At 37.2% G+C, this 27,285-nt stretch overlaps 1 protein-coding gene across 1 annotated transcript in view; it reads left to right on the forward strand.

Moving 5' to 3' along the window:
* LOC136866397 (nucleolar protein 4) overlaps nt 1–26,521 on the forward strand; it is an 819,316-nt gene extending 792,795 nt beyond the window's left edge. The window contains exons 5-10 of the mRNA XM_067143319.2: nt 1,716–1,846; nt 2,543–2,707; nt 6,566–6,772; nt 7,038–7,184; nt 12,947–13,316; nt 22,431–26,521. Of these exons, the coding sequence (XP_066999420.2) occupies nt 1,716–1,846; nt 2,543–2,707; nt 6,566–6,772; nt 7,038–7,184; nt 12,947–13,316; nt 22,431–22,594 (1,184 nt within the window). The 3' untranslated portion in view covers nt 22,595–26,521. The remainder of the gene's footprint in view (nt 1–1,715; nt 1,847–2,542; nt 2,708–6,565; nt 6,773–7,037; nt 7,185–12,946; nt 13,317–22,430) is intronic.
* The last annotated feature ends 764 nt before the right edge of the window (nt 26,522–27,285 follow it).

Here is a 27,285-nt window from a genome sequence, read left to right on the forward strand (position 1 = left end):
GGAGAGGAGGGGTTTGAATTGAACGAAGGGGTTGGGGGTTTGTGTGGTTATGTTTTTAAATGAAGGCTGGAGTGTTGTGTTTATTGTAATACATACTGGCCGCATGGATTGACTTTATGACATTATTAACAAGTAGCTTATTTGTTGTTATTTTAATGACTAGAACCGCATACTTAAAATAATTGAGGGTACATAATTTTATAGAGTGCCAAGCAGGGTAATAAAAAATGCGCATCTGGGTATGTTCTAAATTATAGGATGCTTGAGATTGGATTGCCACTCCATCTGTCCCTCGACTAGTAAGCTGAAGTTCACAAAGCAATTCAAATTCATAAGGTTGCTTTTTTAACTTGTATATCTATCAGCCAAATAAAATATTCCTCTTGGTTAATGGGTTGTCAGAGGCCTCCTGTTTAGATCCAGAGGTACCTTGCCGAAGAACACAGCCAGCATCCTTCAAAATTCCTTCTTACGACGTAAAGAAAATCTTGTTATAGATAATGAGATTCTCTGCAAATTATACAGTTGCAATTATACCTGAAATCATAATTTCTTACGATTAATTTTCCAGAAAAAATATTATTTAATTATTATAATTGCATACTGTAAGTTACGTATTCCGGACCTTTATGGTAACCCTCACTGGAGGAGGCAGGTCTTTTGAGTTGACACCCGTAGGCGAACTGCGCGTCGTGATGAGGATGAAATGATGATGAAGACGACACATACACCCAGCCCCGTGCCAGCGGAATTAACCAATTCTGGTTAAAATTCCAGACTCTGTCGGGAATCGAACCCGGGACCCCTGCGACCAAAGGCCAGCTCGCTAACCATTTAGCCATGGAGCCGGACACTAGTATGGACATTAAGAGTCGCAAGAGTGCCAGAATTTCGGCGAAGTTCCTGCTGCCACAGGATTCTCACATTTAAGATTTCATACAATATTAAATTGAAAGTTGTAGTGTGTCCATATGATAACCGTTTTATGGAAGATTTTAATATGCGATTATTCTATTTTTATATGCTGAAGTTTATTTGTAGAATAATCTAATTTTCTGTTTTTGACTATTTCCTTGGCAAGACACAATTCATGTTAGGATTGGAAATACTAACGTAATGGCTCGATTCTGAATTACTGTACGTTGAATTTTGATGACTAACCTGAATATGGTTTCTTTCTTGAGCTCGTTCGTACTCTCTCTATAAATATGCTTTGATAGAAACTCATACAAGTCCCGTACCTGTACAATCCTCTGCCCAGTAATAACACTTGGGACCTAGGAACCAATTACATTGTATGTACAGTATGTGGAATATTAATAATGCGGTGTCAATTTCATAGATAGTGTTGCAAGTTTTATCCTTTAAAATAATAAGTATATACTGTTTTGCCTTATCAGAAGTTCCACTATTACCATGACCTTGCTACAACATGTGTGCAGAATATAGAAACAAATTTTGATACTGTCGAAACGTTGCTTAAATGTACTTAGGGAATAAAAATTAATTCTGAGATTTTCTCTGCTGTATTTGGTGATCACATCCAATTTTCTGTTGATCTAGCTTGGAATTATGACCTTAGGCACTAGGTGATATCATGAATGGGACAAGGTTCTAAACTCTTAGTTCATGTGATTGCATGTTATGTATACATATTCTCTATTAATGTGTTTTAAATTAGTATGGATTCTAATAATAGTCTGTTTCATATTTAGGCCGTAATGGAGACCTACGGTTATCAGATGAGCGAGATGTCGCCAACGAAGACGTAGCTGGTTTGTGGGCAGGTTACCACAATGCTTTAGGACTCAAGAAATCCACTCCGCCAGGCCCACGTGAACAGTCGGTAAGTAGGCCTACAGGAGCTTCTGTATTTGGTCTGAGTTTTATACGTCTCTATCCAATCATGCCAATAAAGAACTGCCTCTGTTATCATTATAAACTATGATTTTCCTACCATGCATTGAACATTCTATAGTGCAGGGTTTCTGGTGACCATTAAACCACATATGAATAACAGAGAAATTACGTACCGGTACCCTTAGAACTAACATAGAAATTCGAAACTAACACGGATTTAATTATAAACAATTGAAGTTAGATATTACATCATTCAGTTTAAAATATTTCAAGTTACAAAGTATAAAAAACCAAATTTCTATTGCAAGTGTAGAAATCAACTTCCCAACATTGTATTGTATTCGTACACCCACACGGGCATTGGTATGCTTGGTAGTCACAGTACATTCAGTTGGCGAGTCAGGGTTTCACTCACTTGGATTATATTCTAATATCGACAGTTGGAGTTGGGGTTTTCACCTTATACACTAGGTGGCATCTTCAAGGGAATAACCTTTTAAAATCTGTGCCAAAACCAACTTGATTTAGGAAAATCTGTCCCCATATACTTGAACAGCTAATGTCGTGCATTTGTTTTTCAGTTTGCACATTTCTATGTCGATGAAAGGAAGTGCATGTAAGAACCTAAGTACCTTCACAGACTTAGCTGAAAACTGATTTTTTTTTTTTTTTTTTTTTACAGAGTCCACTGTTGCTCAGCGATCGTAGCCTCACTCAAGAAACGGGCTCCGTTCACGACGAGACGTCATCTAGTGGGAACAAGGAAGATGAAGATGACGATGAGGATGATGGAGAGGACAAGATCGATCCTCAACAGTATGACCCTGAAAGACTCAAGGCTTTCAATGTAAGTTGCAGTTTTGCTATTGCTATAAGAAGTAAGAATGAATTAGTTATAAAATAGGGAACAGCCTATTTAAGAATTACACAAGTACATCTGAATCTGTAATAATGATGTTGGAACCTCTCTTGGTATGGTCAGCAGTTTTTGTATACGTCGTTCTATGAGGAGAGAGAAGTTTCTATGGTTTTCCGTGGTTTTCCATTCTCCTGCACTAAGGCGAATGCCGGGACAGTTCGTAGTATAGGCCACGACCGCCCACCCCCTCACCTCAGCACACCTCCTTCACCATACCAAATCTCCCGGCCTGAGAGACGGCGTCACCGTCTAAGAGGCCCGCCTCCCCCGTCAGGGGAGGAATGGAAACGTTTAGTAGTAGTAGTAGTAGTAGTAGTAGTAGTAGTAATAGTAATAGTAGAGAAGTTTCCATTCCTCCCGCATTTTTTGATTCAGTGAACATATTCAAAGAGAATATACTAACGTTTGATCTGTGTCGGATGATCACACTGTAGGTGATAGCATTAGGAGTGTTCTACTGATTAGCTATTGCAATCTTTCTCTACCATTTTTTAAATATCCGTTTTCCTTTGTCAATGCTTTAAGTAAGGAAACAATTCTGTAAAAGTGATCACTAAACAAAGTGTAAGGATTCTGTTGGAAGAAGAAGGAAGCTTGGAATATACTTTGCAAACTTTGGTGCATGACCATGTTATAATAAAATGCAGTCAAGGTAGGGCATTACATTCAAATATCTACACTGTTATTTCATTTATCAGTAGTAACTTTAATAGATGTTAAAAGTATATTTTTATTTTACCTAATTACCTGTATTTTAATTACGTCATGCAATAAAGTACTGTTGTTATTCCAGCTATCAGTTCCCAACTAACAAAATTCGATATCGATTAATAATAATAATAATAATAATAATAATAATAATAATAATAATAATAATAATAATAATAATAATATACGTGGCAATAAATCTACCGACACGAGGCTGACGTATTTGAGTTCCTTCAAATACCACCGGACTGACCAGGATCGAACCTACCTAGTTCTCAAGCCTTGGAAGCAGCACTTCAAAATGGCAGTTATGTTTCATTCATCAAATATTGAAAAGTAATATCTAATCATCAGTATAAAATACATTCAGTTTGATCTTTTCACAGGAATATGTCTTCAGTACGTATTAATTAATAATAAATACTTATGTCTATTTTGTTTATTGCTGTTACTCTGCAGCTCATCCCAGCTACTTCTGTTTATATCTTCTGTATTAATGTGTCTTGCTTTGTGATTAAAATTTAGAAACCACACGCCATGTGTTGAGAACTAATCTGGAACACTCATGGTCAGTATATTATGCCTGACATCTGTCGCAATAGTCGATAACATTATTCTTTGAACTTCGACGACGGATATTTTTCAAACTATTTCCCACTCTGCTGGATCACTTAGTAATTTCTGATAAAATCATTGAAGATGTTTCATGAATATCAATATTTTCATTTCAGTCATGTATTCTCAACCAGCCAAAAATTGGCCCTCACACAAGATCATCTTGTTTGAATAAGATGAACATATTGCATAGGCTGTAGGATTCCAAGTATACTCTCTTTGGCCACCGGCTATCCACAGTTTACAAGTACCTCACGTTTTGAGAATGTATAAAATTAAATATTTCTTTGCCGGCCAATTTTTGAGGGGTTGAGTGTACAACTTGGTACGAGGTATTTATTATAAAGGTCTATTTTTAGATTTTATCAAAGTACTCACAGATAGTACACACACGGTCTTGCATTTGTGGATAGAATTCATTAAAATAACACCCCTGACCAGAGAAAGGGTATTGGCATCAAGGTGGCCTGTCCCACCTCTTCAGGGTGGGAATGAAAGCATTGAAAATAAAAATAAAATAACACACTGAACAGAGTGGCTTTGGCTGAATAGTTCTGCATTTTGTAGGTGGTCGGCTGGTCCATCCTTTCGCTGTCTTGATAATAATTTTTCTCCTCATTAAGTTCCTATTATAAGCCATGGCCGCCTCCCTCTCACCCTTCCCTGCACCTCAAATCATCACTGAACATCTCCTGGCCTGAGATAGGGTGTCATCCTCAAGGAGGCCCACCATACCCCTTCATGGTAGGGAATGAAAGACAATAATAAATAAATTAACAAGTCTGCATTCAGGAGGCGATGGTTTAAAACCTCACCTTCGGCTGTCCTGAGAATGGTTTTCTGTAGTTTCACATTCCCACTAGCAGGCAAATGCCAGGACAGTTCCTCTTTATAGGCCACAGCTGATCCCTTCACCTTTGTCCTTTACTGCACCTCAAATTACCATACTCTCCTGACCAGAGAGAGTGTCACCCTCTAAGTGACCTACCTTACCCCTTCAGGGTATGGAATTGAAAACAAAATCTTCAAGTTACAAGGTTAGATATATTATAGAAACTCAGAGCTAAGATAATTATGGTTGAACAGAAACAGTCATATGCATCTTGCCTATAATGGTAATTAAGATGCTCGCTTATGCTCATTTCATAAACATATTCATGTTTTAATAAATGCCATGATAGGCTCGTTCTATAATACGATATACTGTCTTGCATACCTGTACAACACATCACCAAAACTTCTTTGTTCTGTAAATCAGGAACTTAATAAAACAAATTATGTAATTGTTTTTATGGAACTTTAATTTACTGTATATCCAACTTTGATTTTAATTTATATAATAGGTGAGACATTATTGCTTCATCTTTAAGCCAGAAGCAACATATGCAAGTGAAACCAAACAACAATGGACAAACTGCAGAAAGTTGATAGAAGAATTCTTCAGACGATTTTTTTTTTTTTTTTTTTTTGCTAGGGGCTTTACGTCGCACCGACACAGATAGGTCTTATGGCGACGATGGGATAGGAAAGGCCTAGGAGTTGGAAGGAAGCGGCCGTGGCCTTAATTAAGGTACAGCCCCAGCATTTGCCTGGTGTGAAAATGGGAAACCACGGAAAACCATTTTCAGGGCTGCCGATAGTGGGATTCGAACCTACTATCTCCCGGATGCAAGCTCACAGCCGCGCGCCTCTACGCGCACGGCCAACTCGCCCGGTGATTATTAATTAAAAAAAAAAACACCAGATTGATGGCCAGTGGAGACTTTTTCCACATTCAGTATTTTACTAGGAAAATATGGTCTTGATGAAGGAAAAAAAAATAGCTTAATACATTAAAATGATTCTTATCTGTTATGTTGACAGCGATATTAAATGATAGTACAGATTTGTCAGTACTAATGTTTTGCAAACTATCTGTTAAAGTGAAACCTATTTTGAGACGATGCAAAAATGGAGGATTGCATTCTTTGGACACATATACCGCTTACCAAATACTAGACTCCTGAAACAACTTTTTGATTTCTTTTGGAATAGTAAAACAAACAAACAAAAAACCACTAGGTTTGAAGAAATATAAATGGGAATACTAAAGATCAAATTGAAAATAGAGAAGGTAAACAGATTCTAAATAACAAGTATACAAGACTATCCCTAAAATTATTGCGGCGTAAGCAGTAGAACGGGTCGCGAGATCGTCCAGAATGAAGAAGTTTTGGGAAAAGATAAAGTTATCAAGTGTTAAAAGCTGAACTTATTCTTTGAAGACTTTGTTGTATAAGGTTTGATTTTGGGGCTCCAATGTGGGTGTAAGCATTGTAAATGAATAAATGGGTGAGAATCCAGTTGCTAATGATAACTGATTTGTATGAAAGTAGAAGTAATGTGAAATGTTTGATTGTAACCTGTAATGTTGTGGTATTAGTTGTGTGCATCATAACTCATGTGTGATAAATCTTCTTTCAGATGTTCGTTCGCTTGTTTGTGGATGAAAACTTGGATCGTATTGTACCTATTTCCAAACAACCAAAGGAAAAAATCCAAGCCATTATTGACTCCTGCACCAGGCAGTTTCCAGAGTTTGCAGAACGGGCAAGGAAGAGGATTCGGACGTACCTTAAATCTTGCCGAAGAAATAAACGCTCCCGGGATACAAATGGAGCTTGGGATGCTGTAAGGATTGTGAGGATCAAAACTGCTAATATACCGCTACTTAATTTCATTCACCACTCTGCATGCTACACTCGACCACAACTGACTTTACTAGCCGCTTGCTTCTTGCTATTAGTAAATATCTAAAAGTAGTGTGCATGACATATGAGTTCAAAATCAGTTCCTTAGTTAAATAAAGGTACTAGATTCAAAATGTGTGTTATACAAATTATGAAAAAGAATTACGAATTTTGCTTGTAAAAGAAATCGTTTGCTTTCCTTACAGACACGTCCCACACCAGCACACCTCACTTCAGTACAAGCTGAACAAATCCTTGCCCAGGCCTGTGAAAACGAGAGTCACAATGCTAAGAGAATGCGCCTTGGGCTCGAACCAGTCAGTCAACCCATGCCCCTGCTGCCTTCGGCTTCTGTAAGTACTGTACATTCAGAACTTAAAATTCAATCCATAGCATGGCCGACTGACTTAAAGATTCACTGACACTGACAGGCTTGGTCCTTGCAAGCTGGCTTTCATACATCTTTCTGTGTTACACAAGGCTAATACTTTGGCTAGGGGGTGTCTGTGATGTTGCCAGTAATTGAATTACAGTATGTTTTTGATGAAGGAACAAAATAGCTTAATATAATACATCAAAATGATTCTTATCTGTTATGTTGACAGCAATATTAAATGATAGTACAAATTTCTCATTGCTAGTGTTTTGCAAACTATCTGTTAAAGTGAAACCTATTTTGACATTATTCGTAGATTTTAAATGTTTCATCATTATGGAAACAACTATTTGAAATTCTTCAGTTGTCCAATCATGCTCTAAACTAATAAACACCGGGCGAGTTGGCCGTGCGGTTAAGAGGCGCGCGGCTGTGAGGTTGCATCCGGGAGATAGTGGGTTCGAATCCCACTGTCGGCAGCCCTGAAGATGGTTTTCCAATGCTGGGGCTGTACCTTAATTAAGGCCACGGCTGCTTCCTTCCAACTCCTAGATCTTTCCTATCCCATCATCGGAAGTGGGAAGAGAAGGAAATGACTGTGGCCCAGCATTTGCATGGTGTGAAAATAGGAACTATGGAAAACCATCTACTAGGCTGCTGACAGTGGGGTTTGAACCCACTATCTCCCAAATGTAAGCCAATAGTTATGTGATCCAGAATTACTTGATACAAAACTGGAAAAGAACTAAAGGAAAGCAGCACGATTTGGTGTGGGTGATTTCCAACTAAGGAGTAGTGTTAAGAAAATGTTGCAAACTTTGGGTTGGGAAGACTTGGAGGTAAGGAGATGAGCTGCTCGATTAAGCAATACATTCTGAGCTGTCAGGGGAGAGGTGGCATGGAGTGACACTTGTAGACTTGGCAGGTTGTGAGAAAGAAGTTTTGATTCTTTGTTCAAGGTATGTGTTAAACAAGAGTTTGTCGGGATAAAGGCAGGCTCTTTTACACAATCTACTGATACTGTACGAACATAAGACTAGACAGACCAGCAGTATTTTTGGACTATTATGTTTTCTTATGTATATACTGTAAATAATATAAGTAAAGAACTGAAATCACAGATCAGGCTTTTTCCAGGTGACGTTATATTGTATAGAGTAGTAAATAAGTTACAGGATTGTCAACAACTGCAAAAAGACCTCAACAATGTTGTGAGATGGATAGCAGACAATGGTATGATGGGACAGAAGGAAAAGTCAAGTTTTAAGTTTCAATTTTAATTACTGTGTTGACAAGATGAAAGTACCTCACAGGGATCACTGTAAGTACCTATGTATTAATATAAGGAGAGATCTTCACTGGAGTAATCACAGTAATGATGTTTTAAATAAAGGTTACAGATCTCTTTGTATGATTGTGAGGGTATTTAGGGATATTAGTTACGTTGTATAGGAGAAGACATGTAAGTCTCTGGTAAGACCCCCAATTAGAGTATGGTTCCAGTGTAAGGCACCCACACCAAGATTACTTGATACAAAAACTGGGAAAGATCCAAGTGAAAGCAGCATAATTTGTTCTGGGTGATTTCTGATAAAGGAGTAGTGTTAGAGAATTTTTGCAAACTTTGGAGTAGGATTACTTGGGAGTAAAGAGATGAGCTGCATGAATAATTGATATGTTCCAAGCTTTTAGTGGAGAGATGGTGTGGAATGATATTAGGAAATGAATAAGCTTGAGTGGAGCTTTTAATGGTTGGAAAAATCATAATATGAAGGTAAAGTTGGAACTGAAGAGGACAAATTGGGGTAATTTTCATTTATAGGAAGAGGAATTAGGGATTGGAATTATTTATCAAGGGAAATGTTTGATAAATTGCCAATTTCTTTGAAATCACATAAGAAAAGTCTAGGTAAACAGTTGATAGGGAATCTGCTACATGGGTGACAGCGCTAAATGCAAATCAATTATTATTGATTGATGATTTGACATCCATTATTTGTAACCTTTGTTACTTCATCATCATCATCATCATCATCAGGGGTTTACAGTCCCAGTTTACTGATTACTATCAATAAGCCTCTTCCACTCTTCTCTGTTCATAAATATCTTGTTCTTTATGACATCATCCAGTGTCCTTCTCCTAGCTGCAATGTCAATCTTGACCATATCCATCCAGCAGGTTCCAGGTCTTTCAACTGGGCGTTTTCTTTCTGCATCTTTTCCACATGCACTCGGGCTGTTCTTATAGGCTCCATTCTCACGATGTGTCAGAACAGCTGTAGTCTGGATGTACCAACTCTGTCTTGTAGAAATCTCTTAATCCCAGCTTCCTGCCTCACCTCCCCATTTCAGTCAGTCACCATTGATCTGCATTTAGGGCAGTCGTCCAGTTGACAGATTCCCTATCATTTCTTTATCTACTCTGTTCTTAAACGATTTCAAACAAGTAGGAAATTTATCAATCATCTCTCTCAATAAATTATTCCAATCCCTAACCCCTCTTCATATAAACGAATATTTGTCCACTTGAATTCCAACTTTATTTTATGATCTTTCCTACTTTTAAAAGCTCCACTCAAGCTTATTCTTCTACTAATGTCATTCCAAGCCATCTCTCTACTCACAGCTCGAAACATTCCACTTTAGCATCCTACATTCCACTTAATCGAGTAGCTCATCTCCTTACTTCCAAGTCTTCCCAGCCCAAAGTTTGCAACATTTTCATAACACTACTCTCTTGTCGGAAATCACCCAGAACAAATCGTGCTGCTTGACCATCCTGGTCTTCTGCATAGTGGACCTCAGGAACTTCATCTTTGATACCTGAAGTCTTGACAAGTCTCCCTTCATGAGGATATCATAGGTATAGGCGTACTGTAGTATGACTTAGCTGTTGCTAATTTTTATTTCTTCAGAACTGTAACATCCCTAAGAAGGGTCCCCACTTGTTGGTAGAAGAGGCAAATACAGTATTTTGCACTCTGTTTGTGATCTCTCTTGTGGCTTATTACTTGTTATAATTATAATGAAAATATAATCTAACCTACATTAATGAATTCATAAAAGATGTTTCATACTTACGTATGACACAGGTCAAATATATTTTATCTCTCTTACAATGTGAATGACATTGCTGCTTCAATTTTGGTTTCTAGAACTGAGTGTTTCATTATGTTGGGAAATCTTCTCTGTAACATACTTAAAATCATATAGCATGTTATATAAATTTGATCAAAATTTTATACATCTAAAAAACTAACATGTTTAAAATGCCTAATTGTACCAAAACAGATGTTATTTTCCATTGCAAGAAAGGTCTTTAATTTAAAAATAGGTCTCTGTCTCCTGTCGGTTATTTACTAGATAGTATGTTTGTCATGTCAACTACTACTACTACTACTACTACTACTACTACTACTACTACTACTACTACTACTACTACTAAATCAAAAGGCAGATTAGTTTTATTCTCTGAATTGCTTACATGGTTGCAGCAGATACAGGATACTACCAGATTTAACCTCGTTAAAATGGGAGACAATTTGCAAGTGGCGCTCATAGTGATGTGACCTGGAAACTCATTCCAAATTCACATATCAGTGGAAATTCATATATGGAAATGGATAAATAAATAACATCTGGGAAGAAAGTGTTAGTAACATATTAACTTCAAAGCAATTCTGGATAAATGAAAGAAGAATTACTTAGTAGATTATTTTTAGACTGAAATTAGACATATATTTAAGATATGAAATGCACTGCTGTGAAGGGGCTTGATCTTTCATTCGTGAATACATTTTTTTGCTTTAGCATTCCTTCCAGAATGTTTGGTTAGATTTGTATTTTTTCTCATTAAAAAAAACAAGCATTGTATCATCATATTAAGACACTTGTCAGTAAACAGATCAGCACATTCCTGTATTGTTCTCTTGGAAGGTCTTTTGGTAGGGGCAGTAGCGTTTGATGTTTTATTTGTTGGGAGATTCCGTGTTGATAGAGTCCTGACTTTAATTTGATGAGAGGGATAAAATAAAGAAAAGCATAAAAATGTACTGATAGTTATGTTTTAAAGAATATTTATGTACAATTAGAGTAAGAATATAACATACCCTTGGCTGTATAGTCGGGGATTTCTAAAGTCGCTGACCTGGAAATGATCTGAACAGATCTTATAATTCTTATTCAAGTGGAACATCCCTTCTTTCTTGTACACCTTATCCAAGTCACTTCTCTGACATTTCAAAACCCACAGATCACACCTACAGCTGCTTTATACAATAAAAGAAGCTTATCGTATTTTAAGCCAGTTAAAATATGGGCCATGCAGCTCAGAAGTTTACGAAGTACCTACTATAAAAATCTCTTTGTTACTGGAAGAATACGTATATATGTAAACACGATATTTACTTACATTTTCTTGTCATGAGGGAAACGGAAGAAAGGCTGCGGATTCTTCTGGACTTCATCATTATTACAGCCAAACACAGCACATACCTTTCCACTCATGATGAGAGGAGATACAAATGAATGACACATGCTATTATTTCCTGATTTTAACTTACTTCAAATGCATAAATAACGCCAAAAACTTCACAAGCGAATGCACGCACCAAGTAACTCCAGGTCACACCGCTAGACAGAGCTCTAATCGCAGTCGCTCAGTATCTCCAAGACTGCCCTGTATTATCTCTGGTGTATTTGGTTGCAGTCTCTCCTCGCATATCTTTCGAAGTGTATTTTGGTGACTTTTCACATAGGTACTCTGTATTACCTCCATCCAAATGTTTTTCCAGTGTAAGAAGACAATTTTACTGTATTTCAAAAATACATTATGAAATTGAGTTAGGAAATCACTACAGTTCAGTTTTATTTAATTCATTTTCCACTAATTGCTTGCCAACACAAGTGGAGAATGAACCATAAATACCCTACTATGCACATTGCAAGAAGGGTGGAAGGATTAACAGTACACTATCTACAGCCCAATAAGGCCAGGAACCTTTTGTAATCGTCTATAGCATAAAAGATAACTCTGCCAATAATATTATGTAATCTTCCAGGGTCATTGAAGAAGGCAGTCGCCGGGCTGAGTGGCTCAGACAGTTAAGGCGCTGGCCTTCTAACCCCAACTTGGCAGGTTCGATCCTGGCTCAGTCCGGTGGTATGTGAAGGTGCTCAAATACGACAGCCTCGTGTTGGTAGATTTACTGGCACGTAAAAGAACTCCTGCAGGACTAAATTCCGGCACCTCGGCGTCTCTGAAGACCGTAAAAAGTAGTTAGTAGGACGTAAAACAAATAACATTATTATTATTATTGAAGAAGGCAGTCACTGAGAGTGGAATTAATGCTTCCTGGAAGTCTGGTTCCTCAAAAATAATGCCTTGCTTGCTATCATCGTTACACAATTGAACATGTTCTAATACAGTTTAGTAGCAGTTACAGTATTTAATTGCTTCATTTGCATTAGATTATTGATGCAAATTATACCCAAATATCTTCCATCTCTGCGTTAGGTAGTTTTTCATTTTAAAGTATTATTTAAATTCCTCTTTAAAATTTATTTTCCATTTCTACAGGTTTCTGGCAGGTTTCTGGTATATAGCAGGTCCAGTTTAGGCAGGTTTAACTGTACTAATAATAATGCTAATAACTTTTCAAAAATAGTTTTTCTTTATTTTTTTAAAAATTACTTTATTACAACTTCTTGCCAACTAATGTTGTTCTGTTTTCTTTGCAGAATGAAGGTCGGCCATCTCCAATGGAACACTATACTTCACCTGCTAGTGACACAAAACTCACCTTGACAAACTCAACCATCAAGACAGAGCCTATCCACTCTGTGGACGCAGGTTTATCACCTAACTTTAGCCCAGCCCCTGGGATAAAGAGTACTGTCGCCTCAGTGGAGGCGATGGCCAAAAGCATTAATACCACATCAGCTGTTGTTACAACAATGAATGGCAATGCCATTTCATCGTCTGCTGCTCCTACTGCTGTGTACAGACCAAACTTTTCCCAGGCCTTCCAGCGAGTGGCTGCCACGGGACCGTACCCCACTCCTCTGTTTCCTACACCTCCGTTTGGATCGGGAGGTATGGTTAGCAATGGTAAGTATCTCTTCATTTCTAGAAAAAGACAGAAGTAAATGTGTTCTGTAAGAATATATGACAAAGAATCTCTAGATTTGCTAAAGGATCTGTATAATGCAACTGCAAACCTTAACTCAGAATAGTTTTAAAACTTGAAATGTGTATTAACACATTGAAGACTGAGCAGATGAAGTTAGATCTTACACTGTGGACTGAGCATTTCAGTGCGTTTTCACATTTTTATACAAAATTAACTGATAACCTTACTTAGTCACAAACCTATTTTGGATTCAGCAACATTTGAGCTACGCATGCATACCTTGTTTATTAAAATTGGAGCAAAACCATTAACTTTTATAAATACATTTAAAACTTTTTTTTCTACTTTAAATAATTTTTTAAAAATTTCACAATGCGTATTAAAAACATGAAAAGTTATGAATTCAGAAGGCGGTGACTTGAGTGTTAAGAGACACTTCCCGATCTTGATATTTTGACATTTTGTTACGGTTAATATTCATTTTTACTATAGTTTTTCTGGTCTTGGTGATATTTTGAAATATGTTTTATAGTTTACATTGTGGCTTGTATCGTTTTCTGCGTTTATAGTTGTTTTGTCATATACTTATAGGTTAGTACACGTATTGTTTATTTACGTTCATCGAATGGTTGCTATGTTATTCTATATCACGAATATTTTGAAGATTAACTAATACAATCTCCGTTTAGGACAATTGGCAGTCTTTAGGCCCTTATGAGTAAGAATTTTATCATCTCGTGACCATATTGTTTGTGGCTAAACAATCTAATCTGTTTACATACGATACCAACAATCTAGGTTAGGTGCTGCATTTGGACATTTGATTGGATATATATTGAATTTATATAACAAATCTTACAATATAATTAACTGGATGAAAATACTGCGGTAGAACCTTTATGTTATAGTATAGATTATTTTAATGATCTGCACCTGATTTTCCTCCGTTACATTACCAATGTACAACCTCCGTGATAACATTGTGGGGTACCCTCTATGACGGCTTCGTTGGTTGATTTCTGTACCACTGTCGTTGAACATATGACGATATAAAAGCAGTATTATTATTCTGACACTTCACATCAGCTATTTACCTTTGTGTTAGCAGTGGAGAGAACCATCTGACTCGGTAAGATCTATCATTCAAAAACAGCATTATTACAGATGAGCCAAACACTCCAAAGCATGGTCGATTCTCGGGAAGCATCAAGCACTTCAAGTGCTGTGCCTACATTTATTGAATGCAAGATATGTCACAGAAAGTTTACAAAGAGGGGCATTAACATACACATAGCAAGAGCTCACGAGCAACTATCTCAGGACTCATCATTGCTAGATAGTGAACAGTTGCACGTTAATTTAGGAATTCCTCAGGCATCTCAAACTCTTCATACAAATTTATCAGCTAGACACAGTGCGAATTCTTCAAACCAGGCATGTGATAACATAAATTGTCAGTGTCCACACTGCGGATGTCATTACTCCAGTTCCCGTGGGGTCAAAATACACATCAGCAGAGCTCATCCTGATATTCACCGTCAAATTTTAGTTTCTAGAAATCGACAGAGGGCTGATCCCTCTCAAAATGTCCAAACAATCGTTCAAGAAAGTGACCCTAATGCTAACACGGAAACTAAAGATGTCAACACACTACCGCATGAATTTAAGCAGAAAATGATGCAGTGGCGAAGTAGATTTTTAAACAATTTGACAGACGAGCAATTTGACAATGAGATTAACATTTGGTGTGAGTTCTTGGCCTCTGCGATTGATCTACTTCCTGGCCCCAAACATCCGTCACGGAAATACTACCAGTATAGGAAAAATAAACAAATCACAGACAACCAAAGGAAATATAAACAGACAACCAACCCTGAACGGGCAACAAAACGGGACCGAATAAAACGCCGCGAAAAATACAAATATCAGCTTACCCAGTACCACTTTTACAATCAGCGCAGAAAGGCTATTAGATCTGTTTTAAATTCCAATGCTGAAAACTGTAAAATTCCTTCGGATGAAATATTTCATTATTTCTCTGAAATTCTCGGGCAACCTAATGACATGATTCGACCCGAATACCCATCTCATACAAGTGATATTGATAGGGAACAAATTGACATTTTATTTAATGACACTATAAGCCCAGATGAAATCAGATTTGCTATTAATCATATAGCCGTAGACACATCACCCGGCCCAGACCACGTCCTCGTCAGAGTTATCAAAGAAAGTATTGCAATCGACATAATATCTCACATTGCCACACGTATGTTGAAAACTGGGGTTGTACCTTCTATCTTCAAAAAGGCCAGGACTGTTCTAATTCATAAAGGTGGAGATTCACTCAATATTAAGAACTGGAGACCTATCACAATCTGTTCAGTAATAAGGAGAATAATTGAGCAGGTCCTTGACAGGCGTCTTCGTGAACATGTTGTCTTAAACCCCAATCAACGAGGATTTACCAACTCCTCTGGAACGCATGTCAACACTGCGATACTCGACTCTCTTCTCCGTGAAGCCAAAAATAAACAAGCTAATCTGACTGCTATATTCTTAGATATCCAGAAAGCCTTTGACAACGTTGGTCATGCCCATTTAAATGAGACACTAAAGTCGTTACCAATTCCATCCAAACTTACGAATTTAATCATGAATCTGCAATCAGGAAATGTCACACAAATTCAGACGCAGGGAAGCAAAACAAGACCTCTCTTGATAAGCAGGGGAGTTATGCAAGGTTCTCCTCTGTCGCCAATCCTGTTCAATCTCGCCATCAATCATATTCTGGATGACCTTAGCGAAACGTCGATATCTACCCAATATGGCTTTCAGTTGAGTCCAGATCATGAAGCTCTAACAGTGTTAAGTTTTGCTGATGATGTAGTTATTGTTGGAAAAGATTCTGAGTCAGCTTTAGTACTTGCTCATGCGGCCATACATCAACTACAAGAAATTGGACTTAGCATCAATACTGGAAAATGTAAAGGAATATGCATCAAACATGGTCACCTGTCAGAAGAAAAACTATTCACGGCAGATGAAAAACAGATACCATGTCTGAAGAAAGGAGAATCTATCAAATATTTGGGTGTAAATTTTTCCAATGAAATTACCTTCCAGTCCGTCGAGGTCCTAAATAAGCTCAAAAACACCCTAGAGCTCCTCATTTCTTCACCCCTTTTGCATTCCGATCAAAAATTTGTAATCATAAACACTTCAATCTGTCCCAGTTTGGTATATAAATTTCAGACAGTACCACCACAAAAGATTCCAGTCAAATTTACAAATGACGCCGATATTATGGTTAGGGGGGCATTAAAGGAAATTTTGCAACTTCCCATGGATGTCCCGAATGATATGATATACGCTGAAATGAAATTTAAAGGTCTGGGTTTATTTTGTGTATCATGGGAAATATATCTGCAACATATTAATGCATGCAAAATTTTGAAATCTTCCAATAGTAATTTTCTACATTCAACGAGAAACTTATGTCAAGAAATCAGCACAAGCCTTGCCGTATTAAATGTAGCAGAAACAGAATCTATTCGAGACAAAAGACATGGCTTTGTAGATACAAAGAAAGTCCGACTCGAACTGAGAAGAAGAGCCTTTGACAACTGGAGCAAAAAAGAGCATAAAGGCAAAGGTGTAGTCCTATTTAAACAGTATACTCCAGCGAATACATGGATTCGTGATCATAAAGGATTGTCTTGCAGTGAATGGCGTGATGCAATAAAAATGAACGCCAATGTCTCTGCTGTGCGTACTGTACCTGGCAGATCCCAGGGCAACAGCCTCTGTCGGCGTTGCCACAGAGAGTTCGAAACTCTTTCACACGTCCTGGGAGCCTGTCCACATGGTGAATTACTGCGCACCTCACGCCATAATGTAGTCAGATCAATGATAGCTAACGCTCTTAGAGGACAAGGTTATAATGTCTATGAAGAAGTACACGGTCTCTCCAACAGAGGAAGCAACCGACGCATTGACATTATTGCTTTTAAGCCATCCTGTTCTGAAGGTTTCATCATTGATCCAACAATTAGATTTGAGACCAACGAAAACCAGCCGGAAGAGGTCGATGCAGAAAAAAGAAGAATTTATGAAGAAACGGCGGACTTCTACAAGCAAAAATATAAGCTCTCATCCATTTCTGTAATCGGCTTGATGTTAGGTGCTCGAGGAACAATACCTGCATTTTTTGTCAACTTCTGCAATACCTTTGGGCTAAATAGAGATTTTATCTATAACATCGCCATTACCACACTCAAGAAGTCCATCATGATCTTCAAGAACCATGCTTGCGGACCTCAAATAAATGTTTGACATGCCTCACTCGACTGCCTACATTTAACATCATACGAACACATTATCTATTGTATCCACATCCATTATTGTTGTGAAGGTACTCTTTGTCTTTGGGCAACCTGCAGCTGTTGCAGGAAGATTGTATAATAATAACATACATACGTACTAATCGTTGAGAAATGAAAAAATACATTAATTGTGGAAATTGGCTCTAGTCGTCAGCCACAAAAGACCATGCGGTTATGAAGCTGCTTCGGTAGTACCAATTTAGTATCAGAATAGAATTAGGTTTCCGATGATGTGCTGCAACCTGGTATTTTTTTAATGAACTGCAAGCACTCTGCTAATATTTGCAGTATGCTAAGCGGATATATAAGCACTAGAACTCAATGCCATACTGCGTACATCGCTCGACCTCTACGGAACATTGTCATCGACGTACGGCTCACACCGCTTGTCTTCAAAGTGTTACCTGGTTCCATGAAAAATTGGTCTTTAAGAGAGGTGGTCTCTTGAAAGGGGTAGTCATTGGAAATAATTTTAAGTAGTAATACTAATACTGTAATTGTCAGACTCGTTGGCTGAATGGTCAGCGTACTGGCCTTTGGTTCAGAGGGTCCCGGGTTTGATTCCCAGCCGGGTCGGTGATTTTAATCGCTTCTGATTAATACTTCTGGCTCGGGGACTGGGTGTTTGTGTCCGTCCCAACACTCTCCTCTTCATATTCACACAACACACTACACTACCAACCACCACAGAAACACGCAATAGTGATTACATCCCTCCATACATGGTAGGCGTCAGAAAGGGCATCCGGCCGAAAAACAGGGTCGAATCCACATGTGTAACATAGTTCTCACCCACGACCCCACAGGTGTGGGAAAAAGCAGTAGGAAAAGAAGAAGAAGAATACTAATACTATAATTTTATATATGTTTAAACACATATATTATTTAACTGAATTTATTTACATTCTAACGATTTAAAGATAAGAGGTATAGAAATAAACAAGGCCACACAACTAGTTACAAATAGAGAATTATGGTGGTGTTTAGTAAATTCACAGAGGCTTGCCGACTGAACGCTGTAAGGCATGACAGTCTATAATGAAGATGCATGTGTGTATGTATGTACTGTATGAGGGGCTACCCAAAAAAATGGAATTATTTTTTCAAATTTTTTACAAAAGAACTGTATCCCCTTCAAAATACTCTCCATTACAACTAATACATTTGTCCTACCGGTGCTTCCACTATTTGAAACATTTTTTGTAGTCATCTTTAGAAATGGCTGACAGCACCTCCCTCGTTTTTTCTTGACTTCTTCAATGTTGTCAAAGCGGTGTCCTTTCATGTTTCTTTTCATGCATGGAAATAAAAAAAAGTAGCACGGAGCCAAGTCATGCATGGGGCGGCAGAACCATGTAATTTTAGCCAAAAACTGTCTTAACAGAGATGGCTGTGTGTGCAGATGCGTTGTCATGGTGGACGAACCAGTCTCCTGTCTCAACAAATTGGATCTTTTATGATGAACACTGTTGCACAATCTTCTTAAAACTTCCCAATAAAAGGTTTGCATGTTGTTCACTTAAACTTGCCATCATAAAATAACAAAACAAGAACAAAACAGTGCTAGCAAGAACAATCACTGCAGATGAATAGAACAAGCCAGGTCAATAACACAGGCGGCACTGAACTGGCAATGAGTTGCCCTATACACGCCTAGCAGGAGAAATGCGTACTACACAAGCTTCGCCCACGGAAATGTTATTCCGGTTATTTTTGGGTACCCCCTCATATGTTATTTACATTGGTTTACATTTGATATAATTTGTATTCGCCTTTTTGGACTTGACTCATCACTGTTTGTTAAAAAATAATAAATTGAACGCAGCTTTTTTTAATACACCTTTTATAACTATTTAATTTCATGAACTCTCTATAAGTGAACTCTCAAAATCCGTTGAACCATTCAGCATCTTTCAACAAAACAGATTTTTGTATATGCTCGATGTAAACAAACACTTCCTCTAGTGACATCATAGGCTGTAGAGAAGTGGTTGACAACGTGTGGGGTGCGTGGAGTGTAATTAAGAAGGGCGTATCTAAGGTTGGAAGTTCATATAACGATTCAAACTTCATCTCATTTTCGAACCATTATTGCTATCCTCAGATTCTCAGTACAGTTAGCCAGGCAAGAATCTCTTCCACTCCTTTTCAAAACTGATAAACTTTGCTTAGAATTTCACAAGTGCTGACCAGAAAGGCTGGCTATTAGACCCTTGATATACTTTCATGGAAATATACTACGTTGCTTAGAATTTCACAAGTGCTGACCAGAAAGGCTGGCAATTAGACCCTTGATATACTTTCATGGAAATATACTACTTTGCTTAGAATTTCACAAGTGCTGACCAGAAAGGCTGGCAATTAGACCCTGCCAGTATGAGTTTGGAGATTAGGTGCTGTCACATGTCTTTGACTACTACAATTTAACGGATTACCTCAGTGCCCTTTCATATGCAAACCTATCATCCATGGTGCCAACTTATATTATAGTTTAATGACACTAAGCCACTTGACAATGTTACCACCACTGCCTCACTAGATTCTTCTTTCTCAGCCTGAAACTCATTGTCAGTCAGTGACAGTACACTGTGCTGTACGGATGGATTTCAGCATGTTTTGAATAGGGGTAGTCAACCTTTCTTTTAGTGGTAAATGTATCGCCATAAATAATTCGTCATAATTGGTGAATATCAAGGAGGATTTCGGCGTGGACGGTCCTGTACCGAGCAGATCTTCAACCTGGAAACCCTTCTCCAACTAAAACAAGTAAGGAGTATTAACATCACTGTAGTTTTTGTCGACTTTAAAAAAGCTTATGATTCCATCGACCGCCAGACACTCTTCTCCATACTGCAAGAACGAGGAGTCGATCACAACACATGCACCCTCATCCAGCAGACTCTTACGGATACAATATCTAAGGTGAAGTTCACGGGAGAACTATCTCGGAGTTTCAAGATAAAAACTGGAGTACGACAGGGTGATGGCCTCTCACCCATTCTGTTTAATATAGTGCTTGATAAAATCATCAAGAACTGGGAATGTACACTGAGGAGTCTAGAAATCAAACCAGTTGTCATTGGAGCCGGGAGCTGGGAGTTGGACATTGCAATCCTAAGCAACAACTCTAAGGATGCTGTCATTGCTATCGAAGCCCTGCATGAGGTAGCAGTGAAGGCAGGATTACAAATATCGTACGACAAAACCAAGTACTTTGAGACTCGGCATCCCGGAAAATCCCCTTTGATGACCATACATGGAACGATTGGGAGAGTCAGTTGCTTCCGCTATCTTGATGAATGGGTCCACCCCAATGGTAGAGATGGTACATCCATCTTAGAAAGATGTAAGAAACTCAGTGCAGTGTACCAACTATCCCACAACCATTATAATAAGAGGTGCATTTCGAAAAATGCTAAGATCTGTTATTACAAAACTGTTGTCAGACCACAGTTTTTGTATGCCTCAGAGACCCTCCTGATGAACAAAAAAGGCACCATGGATCTAGATAAAGCTGAAGGACATATCCTCAGGAAAATTCATGGACTGAGATTGCTCCCAGATGGAACGTACAGACTTAAATCGAACTCTGAGCTGTATCGACAGTTAGAATCAGCCAATACCAGCATGCGACGTAGGAGGCTTAAGTATTACGGACACCTACAATGAATGGACAGCAACAGGTTTACCAAGAAGATCTTCTCTTTGGTTAAAAGCTACAGGACTGGAAGCTTGTGACTTAACGAAGTACAGAAGGACTTAGATTCGGCTGGGATTTCAGACATTGATATAGAAGATCGTTCCAAATTTTGCGCTATGGTACAGTCTTGGATCTTACCTTCTAGAGTCCCTAGAAGTCGGAAGCTCCTTTCACAGGAGATAAAGGAGAAATTATGAGCAGGGCTCAAGAGATATTGGGAACAAAGAAGAGAATCGAGGAAGAACTAGTCATCAGCAGTCCTTAGTGGGCTTAAATCGACGATAATCGTCATAATTATGGGCAGGGGGCTGATCCACAGTGGTAAAAAGCGATCCCATAAAAGTGTTTCATCAAGCGCCCATTCTCTCATGAATAAAGAACATAATGTAAATTTAGTTGTACTACAGTAGAAGCTCACCTTCCACATTCGCTTCAGCTCTCACTGGTAACAAAAACAAAAGTGCGCAAATATCAAGACGAATATCTAAAACTGTATTTCACTAAAATAGATAGGAATGGCCACAGTATTTTGTCTGCTTGGATATTTTAGCCAACAATAGTTTGAAACCTGTATAACTTACAAAACACTTCCAGACAAAACATGTGAGTTTTCACACCATCAGAAATGAGTTCCACAGAATGCGAGAAGAAAATTGGCCAGGGTTAATGATGACAGCAAGTACTGTAGAGGTACAGAGTTTGTTACTCTCCTTTAATGTATTTCATTTTTCATTGTCTCTTCTCCGATATTCTTTCTACCTACACTAACTCGCCATTACTTTTATCCTTTTCTTGTTCCTACTCACCATCATATCTTTGATGGGTATTCATACTGTTTCTTTCCATTATATACACATTATTCCAATTTTAATTTATATATTGCATTAGAAAGGATGGACAAAAACAGTTGGGTAGTTTGATTATTTCTCTCTTTCATCTTATGTAGATCTTAGTATAATGTATTTATTTTAGGTTCATTCTAATTAAATTATCTTCTTAATTTGCAGGACCAACAGATCTTAGTATGAAGACCAAGCCCCTGCTCAGCCACAAGTTGAATACAGCTGAAATGGCAGCTGTGAGGCAGCTGATAACGGGCTATCGGGAGTCGGCAGCATTCCTCTTACGTTCTGCGGATGAACTGGAGCAGCTGTTGCTCCAACAGCAGTAGTTCATCTCCAGTTTTCATAGTGCGGAAAAATGAAACTGGGGCTGAACTTTATGGCAACTAGATTTCTTCTTAATTCAAAGAGAATTGTAGCCATGATGGAAAAATTAATGTTCCTATCCCATTCTGATGATCTCTGTTAGATATCCGTCTTTAGCTGGAGCACAGTTTTATCAGCTGAAGACTGCAAGCGAACAAGTGTAGAGACCGACAAACAGTGTGACTGTAGTTGGCTTGTCGTTGCGGTGCCACCGGGAATTCTATAAATCTTAATTGTGATAACTCTGATATTTAAAGCAGATCTGTTTACTTATCCTGTACCTAGCTTTAGTGGACACTGTCTGTGTGAATCTGCTTTTCTGTGAGATAAGTCAATGTCAATGACTCGTCTACAGAAATAACAAAAACTTTGAACGAATTGTATGGACTGATCTCTTATGGTTTGCCAGTACTTCTCCGATTGTTTCCATAGAAATAAACATGACTGCGGTGTGTTTAGTTTACAGTGAGCACAAGTGGTGAGACATCAGTTGTCATCTGCCCTATATTTTTTAGAGTGGTATACTGTCAAAAAAATATCACTGCCACAGATGTAGGTAGAACTAACATTCAAACTTTAGTGTAAATCAACCTCTGTAGGTCCAATGGTTGAGAATTCTTATGTTTATGAACTAGTCTTACAGTTAAAATCACTGTTATTTGTGTCTACTTCAGTTGTGTAAACTATTCTGCACAAATGTGAATTACTCAAACTAATCCCAAAACAAACTGCATAAACTTGTACCTGTAATTTAACTCATAAATGTTTTCTGAAACTTAGTAGTTTTTCAAGCAATTAACAAATAGCTCACTTCCTAGAATTTAATGCAATAGTAAGTGAGGACCATAACTGAAGTAGGTACATTCATAATATTTCTTAACTATGTTGGATATTTGTATATAAATGTTAACAAATGGGAACAACACCAGGGGAGAAGGAATGTGTGTAAATTCGTTTATTAACTGATGTAAGCTGAGAGAACTAGTTTTATGTTTGTCTGGTATGTGTGCCATTTAAAATGTGTTCCAAAGTCAAGTAGACTTACAACGAAGTTAAAAAAAACAAAATAGTGCAATTGAATGCATGTTGTTAAAATAATAAATTTGTGGTTAGCAGAGATTAACCGTACAGAACACATTACCATAATATTCTTGTGAATTAACTATTCTTACAGAGTTAATGGCAAGAATATTTATCAGTAATAATTGAGCCAGTAACATGAAAGAATTTGTAGCCAGTAGCCACATTAAATGATGGGCATCTTTTGACCAAAGACCAGCAGTTATTATGTGTTCTTTAGCTTGTCTCACATTTGTTTACAATAGACATATAAAGTTTGATGTCATATTTTTTCTTCCTTTCTACATAATGCTGCATAAGAATTAAAATAATACAGATAAAAGCTAGAAAATTGGAACTCTTATTTGTATTTCATTTGAGACAGTTATTTTCAAATTTGTATATAGTCATAATTGCTATAAATATTGGTAATTATTTATATGTTTTCATAGAATTTGTAATATTGTCATCACACTAAAGAAGGGGCATAACATATGGGCCTGCATTGCAGAAGACCCGGGCCTTTAAGGGGCCCCACAGACTCCTCACAATATATCTAGCATGGAAATACAGTAGTCAGGGTGGTATTTATATTGGTATTATTTGTAGAATCAGTCAAAATAGTTTTACAGTTCGTACGTAGAGGAATAATTGCCAGTGGTGTATAGTTGGCAGTTCAGCGGCTTAAACCACGGAGGCAGTCAAATAAAACCGATTAAACTTTATTTTGTAGTAATCTTACAATAATGAATAATCCCTTTGTTTATGTAATTTGACAGTACAGTACATTACATTACAGTATTTTTACCAATTGTGATTAAATTTATATTAGATATTCCTAGCGTATACATTTCATTTGACCAGGTGAGTTGGTCGTGCGGTTAAGGTCGCACAGCTGTGAGCTTGCATCCAGGATATAGTGAGTTTGAACCCCACTGTCGGCAGCCCTGAATATGGTTTTCTGTGGTTTCCCATTTTCACACCAGGCAAATGCTGGGGCTGTACCTTAATTAAGGCCATGGTCACTTCCTTCTCATTCCTAGGCCTTTCCTGTCCCAATGTCGCCATAAGACCTATCTGTGTCGGTGTGACGTAAAGCAAAAAAAATTGAGGGACCCGAATTTTTATTTTGGTAGGCAGGCCGTATCACATTCATTACACCCCTGCCCTATAGCTGTTAAAAGTATTCATTCCTTTGCATAATCCATAGCTACTGTGAGAAACAGACTTACCCGCGTAATTTTAAACATTTGCAAAGTGTTTCTAAGCTTTTGAAAAAGTTACGTCAGCAAACAAATAATAGCAAATCATTTGGTATCATGAAATAATCATCTAAATGACAGCTTAGCAGTACCTCCTAACATTCATTTGCAGTTTTTCCATGAATCATTAAGGTACCTTATTTATTTCAATAGGGTATACCTGTTGTTACTCACCACTCATATTTAAGGAAAGCTGTTTAATTGGATCAATAGGTTTGGTAGATTGCCACATAAGATTGCAATACCTTAAGTCAAAGTATTCATTAGTTTATCTAAGAGAAACATTATTTTTCCTTAAAACACATTATCACAGCTGCTATAAGGAACTGTACTAAATTTACATGTCAGTGAATTGATAATTGCTCAGGTTGACTATTAAAAATGAATATTATCAATTTCACTAATATTTTGCTTTTTGTTGTGTATGTTTGGCAAGACAAGCTGGACGTGTGCACTTCACTCTTAAAAGCTTTCAGAATGAACTAAATAATAATAATAATAATAAAATAATAATAATAATAATAATAATAATCATCATCATCATCATCATCATCATCATTACCACCTCTGCAACCACTATGCCTTTATTGTTATTTTGCTTATAAGTTGCTTATGTCATACTGACACAGCTAGGTCTTATGGTGACGATGGGATAGAAAAGGGCTAGGAGGGGGAAAGAAGCAGCCCTGGCCTTAAGTAAGGTACAGCCCCCAGCATTTGCCTGGTGTGAAAATGGGAAACACTGGAAAACTATCTTCAGAGCTGCTGACAGTGGGGTTTAAACACACTATCTCACGAATGCAAGCTCATAGCTGCACACCCCTAACTGCACGGCCAACTTGTTTGGTCTTATTATTATTATAATGGATGCTACAATATTACAAAAAGTATGAATTCTGTCATTTATAAAAATCAACTTTATTGGAATTGTTTGTATGGGAGGAACTTCAACCTATCAGTTGCTCATTTGTATACATGCTGCCTAAAACTGTTACCATTAGTCTCTTATCCTTGAGTATACCTAGATATTATGTTTTTAACTACAAATCATGCAAATGTGAAGAAAAGAATTATGAAAAATCCTGGTCATAAACAGTTAGCTATGTTGAGGGTCATGTAATTTATGCTACTGGCTCCTAATAGAGTGTGATTTTATGTAAAACATGTCATTACAACCAATTTCACATTTATTGTGACTCTATGTTATCTGTATTCACAATTTTGTAGAGTGTTGTACATTTCATAGCCTAGTTGAATATCCTAGTGTTAGTTCTGTCAGTTCTCTAATTAAATATACTTGTCATTTCACTCCCATTTTTGTTTTTCAAGCTGTATGTATATTTACAATGTCTAATATTTTTTTAAAATTAATACTTTCAGTACTTTAATTAGTTTTACATCAGTTATGTAAATGTATGACACTCATCAGACCTTTTTTCTCTCTTTGAATGTTAAGATATCCATGACATGTGAATACTAGTAAAAGAAAAGACATCTGTGTTGTTTTATGATTTGTGTTTGTGTTTAATTTTATACTGTCTAGAACTGAATAAAAGTAGACGTTCATAAAAAAAATATTGTTGTTTACATTTTTTAATTGAAGACAAATGGTATTTAAAAAATATTGGTATATGCAAGTTAGTGTTCCTCTCTGAATGTAACAAGCTAAAGCTGTTCTTTAATCTTAGAAGTGTTTTCTTTATGGAAATTAAATCATAAAGAATGGTTCTTGATGTCAAGGCTTCTCTTAAACACATTTTTTTGTTTCATATCATTGCCCTGATTAAAGCATAATTGCTTGAAAATTTCACTACTTTGTCTAGCATAAACTGTTAGCATAGTAAAGAGAAATATCGTGTGGATGTTAATTCCAAATTTCACTTGCAGTAAGATGGCCGAGTTTTTATATACCATTCTTTCAATCTAATAAAATAATACTGTTAAGGAAGAGATTTGGGTGAAATACAAGTAAAAAATTTATACTGTGAAATATTCTGACTGATTTTCTGTTTGTGAAAGCACTAGTGTTATATTTTCATTATATAAACAATAATACCCATCATTGATAGTTCTGAAATTTGTGGGGTTTTTTTCACTACCAGAACATGAATATTCAACACTGTAACTGAAATATTTGGTAGTTCATTTCAAATACCAGAGATGAAAGAAAGTCAACAGTTCATGGTATACAGTGAGATTCTATGAAAGGATTACGGTATTATGATAATATGCTATAAGTTTCATTTTTTATCCTTATTGACACCAATTATGTATGATTTGGTTTTAAAGTAGTCCACATATTCGATACAAACACATGTGAATACAACTATATC

Source organism: Anabrus simplex, chromosome 3 (genome assembly GCF_040414725.1).
Source record: "Anabrus simplex isolate iqAnaSimp1 chromosome 3, ASM4041472v1, whole genome shotgun sequence".
Lineage (NCBI taxonomy): Eukaryota > Metazoa > Arthropoda > Insecta > Orthoptera > Tettigoniidae > Anabrus > Anabrus simplex.